We start from the raw sequence: 9,883 nt of genomic DNA on the forward strand, positions 1-9,883 counted from the left end.
TGCATCGGTAAATATATTTTTTTGAATAAAGATTTACCTGTTGTGTGTCACATATAGGATCACCTATTTAAGATCTATTTCCCAAAGATAAGATGTAATATTATATTTTGCTATTTGAAGTATTTCGCTGCATTCAACATTTAACAAAGTAAACATACATGTGTAGAATTTCGGGCTTTATGGACCATAGATATCAGCCTGGATAGCTCAGTGGTTAGACACCTGACTAGTAATACACAGGTCCAGCACAATACCCCAATAAAGGTATATAGCTTGAATAAGCTATATAGCTTTATCAAGGTATCTAAAATACCTTGATCAAGGTATTTTATGTCATGAAAATTAAAAAAAAATCTTTAAAAAAAATTAATTACTGAGAGTCGAGTTCTGAGTTGTTGTCAGTATATTCACCCATGCATGTTAAGTGTTCAAACATAAACAAATCAGTATAAAAATGTCATGTGAGGAGACGTTTTTTATGCTTTCTTTTTGATACCAGAGTGTTTTTCATGCACGAGTGGACACACTGACAAAAACTAAGAACTCAACTTTCAGTATTTAATTTTTAAAGAATTTTTTTGAATGTTCATTCCATAAAATACCTGGATCAAGGTCTTTTAAATACCTTTATAAAGCTACATGTATATAGCTTTATCAAGCTATATAACTTTATCGGGGTATTGTGCTGGACCTGATACAGCCTAACAGGGATCCCGGGTTCAATTCCTGTTCCAGCCACAAGTTTTCTCTTGCATTTCTCCTTTCCTACTACATTTGGTGCTGTGCCATGTAGAGGTGTAACAATACAGCAATATATCGATACGTATTATCGCAAGGTCTCACGATACGCATATCGTATCGCCATGTATGTATCTTGATACAGTACAAGTTAATGTTCATTGTCTTATTTTAAAATTCTTTATCAAAACTGTGAATATTAATATTACAAAATGATTGAAAATAGTTACAATGAAAAATCAAAATGCTTAGGCTATATGCCCTCCTCTAGTAATTTTGATTTTGGGTCTCAAGATAGTTTTCTTAAGTATTTTCTATAACTGTAGAGGTTAATAAGCAAGAATACTTAAATATACTATAAATTTTGACTGTTGACAGCTGTATCATGATACATGTTGTATCGCAAGACCATATCGTGATATGTATCGTATCGTTAGATAGCTTGCGATACTCAGGCCTAGTGCCATGCCCTGGAACTGACAGGTGAAAGACCTGCCAGGAATGAGCCGGGGTTGGGGTCTAAAGACCTTTAAGGAGGGAGGAATGTGGCGGTCAGCGGGGATCGATTGCCTGTGGCCAGATAGCTCAGTTGGTAGAGCACCTGACCGGAGTTTCATGTGGCCTGGGTTCAAATCCCAGTCTGGTCCACTGCATTTTCTCCTCTTTATTTATTCATCAATCTCATACAATTATATACATTAAAACTTATTTTATAGCAGAAGTACAAGGGAACCAGGCAGTAACAAAGATGAAATATGCTGTTGCTGAAAGATCCAGTCAAGCACTAAACTGACTAAACTGACTTGAATGATCAGACTCCTTAAAAATGCAAATCAAATACAGGTATGAAATTGATCAGATGCAGCAGAATAAGTTCTAGGACATATATATGAAAACAGTGTGTAAAACAAATATTTTTAAATCAATTTTTTTTATGAAAAGGCCTTTGACATTTTTTGGTATAAAAAGGACAATTTCATTCTGTTTTTCTTGTAAAAATATTGATAAAATTTAATGAAGAAGGTTAAGATTTGTATTAAATATCCAATAAATGGATATTTACCAGATTTATAACTCATTACACCTAAATTATCAGTAATGCATACTGGAACAACTGTGCAATAATTCGAATGAAATTTTACAGAAGTTTGCTAAATTACAGGTTTTTGTCAGCTTATCTGGAAATCTTAGGACATCACTGATATGATCAAAAACTCATCCAGCGTGAAGACCAGCCATGTGCCTCACTTGTCATGACATCATTAAAGGTAAGTAACCCTATCAGCAAAGAATTGACAAGAAAATCCTTCAAAAGATTTTCATTTAAGATACTTATTCAATTGGTAGTTTAAATTCCGTGTAAGCGTAATTTTTAGCGATCGAGGCATGATCAGCTAGGTTTCTGAAATTGCTAAAATTGAATATCACTGAAAATTAAATGTGTTTTAGGTGTAATAATTATGTTAAGGTTTCGTCAAAGGTCAACATGTCTAAAAATTATTTTTACAATTGCGCCAAAAGTATGTGTGGTATGAAGTCAAAACGTTTACATTTTGTAAATATATCACTGTTTAATGGATAGAAAGTATTACTTGATAACAAATATTTTTAAAAAGATATATTTTGAGAAAAATTGCATCAGAAAATGTGCATATTTTTAAAAAGTGCACCTGCCTAATTCTGTCCTTTTGATGAAAACCAACATTGTAGAGATAATATATGTTTATCATTGAAGGGCAAGTTGGACACGAATGGTCTCTGAAAGGCTGTTATTGAAAGCATGACGTATAAAGACAAGACCCCTATAGAACCCGCCATTTGCAGTGTACTTTCACTTTCAAGTCTTAACATTTGGACAAAATAAACAGTGAAAACAAAAGTCCAACTTGCCCTTCATTGATAAACATATTTTGTTTCTGCAATTATGGTTTTCACTAAAAGCATGGAATTAAGTAGGTGTATTTTTTTTGAAAATATATGCATTTCTAAGAAGAATTTTCTCAATTAATATTATTCCAAGTATTTTTTTTTATCAAGTGATACTTTCTATCTGTTAATCAATAAATAATTTATAAACTGTAAAAGTTTTAACTTTATACCTTACATACTTTTGGGGTTATTGTAAAAATAAATTTTTGGACATGTTGACCTTTGACGAAACCTTAATGAAAATACTTATATACAAATATTATAAAATTAGTAATCTTTTAAAAATCGCTACAATTACTTCTCGCTAAATAGAAAATACCAAATTTTAAGGACAAATTACTAAATTTGCATCATGATCTCACTAAAATTTCCACTTGTACAATATTTTAATTTCTATAAAATGTTTTGTTACATTTCATAAAAACAAAAAATATATATTTAAAATCAAAATCATTTTATTTCAGCACCTGACTGTGGGAAGATGGGATTTAAAACATGACATGGCTCTGTATTATTGCATCAAAGACCAATCCAGGTTTACGTATAAAGTGAAGGAAAACAGTCAAGCATCATTTGGAGCCACGTGTACATATGTAACTGCCTAGGCGCCTTCACAATATGTCCTGTTATTTAAGAAATCACAGTGACCAGTTGTACCTATGATGTCGGACGAGGTCCCGATAAAAACTTCTGTTGCACTCATCACTAACTGCAAAGAAATGAAATTTTTAAATGACTAGTATCAACACTTTTGTACTAAATCTGGCTTGTATTTTCAGATCTTGTTAGCCTTTATTTTCCTTCAAACAAAATTTTATAAGTACTAACCTGCAGGTGTAAAATGTTTGAAACAATTTGCAGCAGTTGATTCACTTGATTGAGGTCACAATTCCACCGGCAAAGATTACATTGGGTATTTGTAGCTGAATGGTGCCAAATAAAACACTTTTCACAAGAACCTGGCAAATGTATTAGAGTGGAAGTGAGCATCTACACAAAAAATGAATACTTTCTCAAATATTAACAGTGATATATTATGCCTGTGTACATCCTTAATATATTAATATATAACTAATTACACAAGTAACTAGCAAATATACAATGTCAACTTCCTTAATTTTTTTCTCAAGTTCATGTATAGTGTATCAAAATAAACATGCAATATTTGTCTTGTTACTCTGAAATATTTTTAAGAAAATGTCATTCGTTGAAACAAGTGTGCGAACACTGCACAGTTAGCTATTTTTATGGAGAATTTACATGTACCTACATGTATCGACATGCATTTTGAATCATAGGGATGTAATGTTAGGCACACCGAAGGAGAAAAGTAATTGTTAACAAATGTTTTTACCAATCAAATTTGATATTTAATAAGAAAGTATGTGCCAAACTTAACTAGTATTATGGTTCATTCAACTTAATTTATTTATCATTGTATGTGAGCTTTCCTGAATTTGATAAATAAATGAACTAGTAGGTTTGATAATGAAGAAAGAAAAAAGAGCAGCCCAAAATTTACTTGATACAAAGGAAAATAAATTCCATCATTAACTACTTGGAAGTTGTCACACTCTTCATGAGTATACTGTATAAGAATTATGAGAAATACTATACATAATGTAAACATATTACATTTCCATATCCTTCATTTAGCCATATATTTTATTTAGTGGAAAACATAGTCTGCCTATCCAAGTACATCACTAAATGTCTTGAATATGAATTTAATAACTAGCACATTCAGATATCTAATAGAATGATAACTTGTTGAAAATTGAATTTCCACCAAATATTATACACACCAAATGTAATACATTTACAGTATGTATGCCTCATGAACAGAACAGATCTATACCAGTATATGGATGACACATTCAGTCGAAGTGTTGTCCCTTTTTCTGTATCTGCTGGATCCCTATAAAATATGATGACAAATGTAAATAAAATGTTCTATCGTTAAAGTATGAATGTCCTATGGACCCAGTCATTGCCTTTTTGGAGACAACATTAGATTTATCTATCTGACAAATGCCTTCATTAAAAATATTCCTATTTCTAATTCCTATTTTAAGAAAGAAAAAAAAGTCTGTCTCATAATTGTAAGAGTATTCGGGAAGGGAGTCATACGGCTATACAAGTTATATTGAAATTGAATATATATAGAGTAACATGAAAGAAGTAATATTTGACATTTTTATTTCTGGATAGAGTTACATGAAAAGTAAATCTATTTATTTCTACTGTATTACAAGTATAATACATAGGCTTTAGCCCCCCTTTTATTGCAAATATATACATAATTTAGACATTGAAAATTGGTGTTTACCCGGTACCTTATTTTGTTGGTTAACACACCCCCCCCCCCCCCCCATTCTATGTACCCGTCCCGTGTGCTAAATAAATGAAACAAATTTGAGAAACCAATCTTTAGGGAACGTTTTTGTTTGGAAACACATTATTTCAGCTTTAAAAATATTTTAATTTTCCTTTATGCTTTAAAATGTTTGCCAACCACACTGCTTATCGTGACCCATTCGGAATGGCTTATACAGGTCCAGTACAATCTCTTGATTTAGCTATATAGCTTTAAATAGCTATATAGCTTTATTAAGCTATTTAAAATAGCTTTATTTAGCTATTTATATACAGTTTTTCACGGAAATGTTTTTTGCTGAAAATAGACAAAAAGTCGCATGTATTTGACTCTTCATATTTGTAATATGGGCTATCAAAACAACAACCAAAATCAAAGAAAGTTCTAACTTTGCAGCTTTTGAATACTTTTAAGCAAAAAGAGAATTTCTTTTGTTAGACTAACTGTCCACTACCTTGGCTGCCTTGAGGCTTGATTGCTTCTCATTGTGCTGAACTGTTACCATTCAATTATCTTGTTGAACATAATTGGTCTCCATTATAATATCATTGCAGAAGTAACTGTATCAATTGCTTTATATAGCCCCAAAACTTGTTAAACTTTGAGTCCAAAGTCTCTCAAGGAGACGTAATTTGATGAGTGATTTTTACATGCATTATTTTAAGAAGAGTTCAAAGTTGTATATTATCACTGCACCAAGGTGCGCTTTTTTGTACATCCTGAGAAAATTACACCTTTAAGAAAAAAGTGTAGTAAAATAGCTAAATTAAGCTATACTGAATAGCTTAATAAAGCTATATAGCTATTTAAAGCTATATAGCTAAATCAAGAGATTGTACTGGACCTGTTATATGTACGTCGTTTAATAAAACAATAAAGCAGTTAAACGCTGTTTACCTGTATCAATCAATCCATTATATCCTCTTCTTTTCAATAATCGGGAAACAAACGACATGACAGGCTCTGCTAGTCCACCGCGAGGCTTAAAACTAAATGCCAAGCGGTAAATCATTGTCTCCAAGAACGCCAAGTACCCGGAAGTTAGAAAACGAAAGTGAAAGTTAACGAGACTTACAGACCCTAAAATTTTAATTATTTCAACAAGGTTGTAGGTTTTAACTCGAATTTCTTCCATACATAAATGTCAGTGATTGATAGAGTTCACTGCATGCATGGCTATGAAATTGACATTACTTGTTTGGCGAAGATTTGACTGTTGCTTTCTTTTGTTTCTGCCTAAAAGCAATTCTTCTTGGTTTATGCATAATGAATCCGTTACTTTGTTTTCACTGTTTACAACACCGCATGTTTCATCTATTTTTAAAGCGTTTTAAAGGTCAGGGTCATATTATAAAGGTTCCTACACTACTCGTTCCCTGAGCCAACCGGCCGACACAATGGAGGTGTATTTTTTTGTGTAGTACGTCATCAAAAAGTGGTGTAATGAGCCTCCTTAACTGGTGATTCTGATATCCGGATGCTTCACATATCCGGGCAAATTGAATGGGAACCAAAGCGTCCGGATTAATGAGGGTCCACTGTATATTATATTTCATCCAGCAAGTCTCTATCCTCGACTTTAAGACAGCATAAAATGACTGAAATAAAATTCTAATATACATGCGTATAATGTCTGTATCGTGTTTTAAATTCCATTTATATTCAATTGACAAAATCTAATTAAAAGATGTGCACATTCATGCACATAAAACTTACTTGAACAATCCTGTCCACTCCAATCTCCGTTACACGTGCACGTGTATGTATTGATGCACGTCCCTCCATTTTGACACGGCATCGACTGACAAGGAAGTTTTTTACCTTAAAAAATTTTTGATTTTTTTTAAACGAATAAAGTTTATAACCGTGTAATACTAGTAAATATAAGATAAAGCACATGTATACTTGTGTCCAAGTAGTCAAATTCGGTATTAAAAAAAAAACACAAAAACAAAAGGGCTAACAATTTGTTTGAAACGTTATTTTTAACAAGAACATTATACGACCATGCTGATTTTAAAACAAGTTTGTTGAAATCCCTGTAAAATCAACCTATCTGTCAGCAGTCTGCATCGGTTTAAATATTGATTGTACTTGGAGCCTTCTTTTGGGCATCAAATGCTATAGATAGGTGATATCGGGATACGAGATTTCATAATTAAGGAAAGATGACAATGAAAAAAAAATTGTCATCTTGCTTAATTGGTTGTTAGAAATATGTACCAAAAATAAAGACAATCAAATGAAATTTTATTAAGCCATTAACAGTTTATTATATTGTTTTGTTTACTAACTATGCCATTCTGCCCGCACTATTCATGTTACCCTGATGCTTATAAATTTATCAATATAAGAGATAATCATCATTTGCTCTGCCAATAAACCTTTTCATTTGACATATTTGATGTTTAATTTCTACATTAGAAAAGATAACTCTACTTATTTAGTGTTTAATAAAATCGGATTTAATCAATGTTCAGTTGAATTATGGGATAACTAATTTGAATTTTTACCCTTCTTCCTCCAAGGATTCCTTGCTGTCGATATGACTGACAGTGGCGTAGCGCCCTTTACGCAAAAACGCAAATGAATACACAGATTTTGCACACAATTTTTTTTTTTACAAGAAATAATGATAAAAAAGAAAGAAAAACATATCAGAAGTCCAATACAAGATTAAATTAAAATAGATTATTTTAAAATGACAGATCTGTTTACCTCTAAATATGATAAAATACCGGTAATATATTACGCTTCTATCTGAAACAGAGTACATATAAATCGTTTTAAAAAATCATTTTAGAATTTCAAGGGCGAATTGTAAAGTTGTGTCAATTCAAAGTAAAAGCAAATAAGTCAAATAATTTAACCCTTTTTATTTTCCTATTCCCCTAATAAGTAACTGCAAAGTTGAACTATTATTTCAAAACAATTAAATTCTTAACATGTTACAAATGGAGAATATTTTTCGGTGTATGGACAAAGGGGTTTATAGAATTCAAATATTTATAATTCGTAGTAAATATGATTTTTAAAAAAAAGTCTTAACTTGTAAAATAAATTTTATAGCAACTACTATATAGAACATTGAATTTTCTGCCTATAAATCTCTCCAAGATTTTCCTGCCTTTCACAATAAATTCTCTTTCGTCAGAAAATTTCAAAACAGACTTGCGGCAATGTCATTATAAAGTTGCTACGAAAAGGAAAAAATGTTTGAAAAAATAACTGAACCGTGGCACTTATTATGGTACATAATGTGCGTATATACAGTATTTCAGTATGAAAATTATAATTCGGAATTGATCAAATTAAAGCAGATATGTTTTTTCATGTGGTACTTTTCATTTTGATTGTTACTTTCACACTGCATTGGGAAAAAATTCTGAAAATATCAATAACCGGTATATCATCCTCACAAATTTAAGGTTCAGTTGTTATTTCGGAACCAAACACATATTGCAAGATTTCCACTGTTGAAAATGTTTTGCCTTACTTCAGGATTACACGAAATGCTTTTAAAAAATAGAATTTTGGGATTATAAGTGTATTGTCAAAACTCGGCAGTTTTTATTAATATTTGGTCAAAGTACAGTCGTTTGGCCAGTTCCGGATTTTGGCCAGTTCCGAATAATTAGTAATTTAAGGACTGATAATTAATAAATTCAACGGTGTAAAAATAAATTGATTTCTATGGTAAGAAGGCTTATCTATGAGTGTTTGAATTATGTGAAGTTTTGATTTTTTGCCTTCAGTTTGGTTTCATTATCGTACTTGAAAGAGTCGACATGCTTTTACAATGCAACAAATCTGAATCACCGTGACGCGTAAGTCTGCAGAAAAACCTCTGTAGATGCATAAATTTTTTACATAAAACAACGTTCCAGGTATCAAAAGTAAGTTTGATATGTACTCTAACATATACTAAAAATTTGCCAAAAATAAATATTTAGAACACTGGAAGATATCGAAATATTTTCGTGTTCTTATTTTACCAGTTCCGAATACACATTTTAAATACTATTATAAATTCACTCTTCGATGTTTTCTTCATTGTAAACGTGACTTATTATACCCCCGCTTGAAAAACAGGTAGAAACGGTATATAGTAATGGGATGTTTGTCCATCCATCCGTCTGTACGTCCGTCCGTCCGTCTAGCTGCTCTCACGAGAAGACATTAATTGGGTATGATTTTTGCCCTTGTAACACTTATTGGGTACTTTCGGCTTGTTGGGTATACCCAATAAGCCAATTACTTGCATTGTGTTCCAGAGGCATTACTTGGGTATTTCAGGACATATACCCAATAAATATTTGTCTGAGATTTGTCTGTCAAATTTAGTCCAACTGTTGGACTTTCCTGTCAGCTGAAATTGAATACATTCGGAATGTCTTTGGTTTTATCACCAAAAATGAAAAATCTAGAAGAGTTCCAAACAGCTGTGACATGTGATGAGATTATCCAATCAGATGATAGTAATGGCTGTCAACATAAAGAGAAAGGCATTGGATCCCTGAGTGTTACTTTTAAAGCCAAATTCTCTTACTGGAAAAAAGGTAGGCTATTTTCTTAGTTATACAATGGATAAACATGTATTTCATTTCTGATAAAGTCATGTCATGATTTATTCTGATTGTGTTAGTGCCAATTAAGGTGTACCCAACAAGTTTGTCTAACTCTAAGTTTAACAAGTCCAGTACAATCACTAGATTTAGCTACGTAGCTTGATTTAATTATCTAATTAACTTTATTTACCTACCTGAGATAGCTTTATTTAGCTACCAAATGAATTTATTTATGTAAAAAGGGCATTTTTCGTGGGATGTGCAGAAAATC

At 31.8% G+C, this 9,883-nt stretch overlaps 1 protein-coding gene and 1 long non-coding RNA gene across 2 annotated transcripts; one reads left to right on the forward strand and one right to left on the reverse strand.

Moving 5' to 3' along the window:
- The first annotated feature begins 1,738 nt into the window (after positions 1 to 1,738).
- Positions 1,739 to 3,833, forward strand: LOC134254866 (uncharacterized). The gene is made up of 2 exons (XR_009989394.1): positions 1,739 to 2,006; positions 3,132 to 3,833. It is a non-coding gene; the product is annotated as an uncharacterized LOC134254866 (long non-coding RNA).
- On the reverse strand, positions 3,269 to 6,068 carry LOC134254865 (uncharacterized). Its single transcript, XM_062737403.1, has 3 exons — positions 5,942 to 6,068; positions 3,496 to 3,626; positions 3,269 to 3,376 (listed from the first exon to the last, which is right to left on the reverse strand). The coding sequence occupies exons 1-3, from the start codon at positions 6,054 to 6,056 to the stop codon at positions 3,269 to 3,271; spliced, it is 354 nt and encodes a 117-aa protein (XP_062593387.1). The 5' UTR covers positions 6,057 to 6,068.
- Positions 6,069 to 9,883: the final 3,815 nt, after the last annotated feature.

Source organism: Saccostrea cucullata, unplaced genomic scaffold, assembly GCF_032062105.1.
Source record: "Saccostrea cucullata isolate Sc308-1 unplaced genomic scaffold, CSIRO_AGI_Scuc_v1 ctg18630, whole genome shotgun sequence".
In the NCBI taxonomy this organism is placed as follows: Eukaryota; Metazoa; Mollusca; class Bivalvia; order Ostreida; family Ostreidae; genus Saccostrea; species Saccostrea cuccullata.

Coding starts and splice junctions, on each gene's coding strand:
- LOC134254865 (XM_062737403.1), bottom strand. CDS start 6,056: ATGATTTACCGCTTGGCATTTAGTTTTAAGCCTCGCGGTGGACTAGCA. Junction 3,627..5,941: donor TAATGGATTGATTGATACAG/GTAAACAGCGTT, acceptor TACATTTGCCAG/GTTCTTGTGAAAAGTGTTTT. Junction 3,377..3,495: donor CAAACATTTTACACCTGCAG/GTTAGTACTTAT, acceptor ATTTCTTTGCAG/TTAGTGATGAGTGCAACAGA.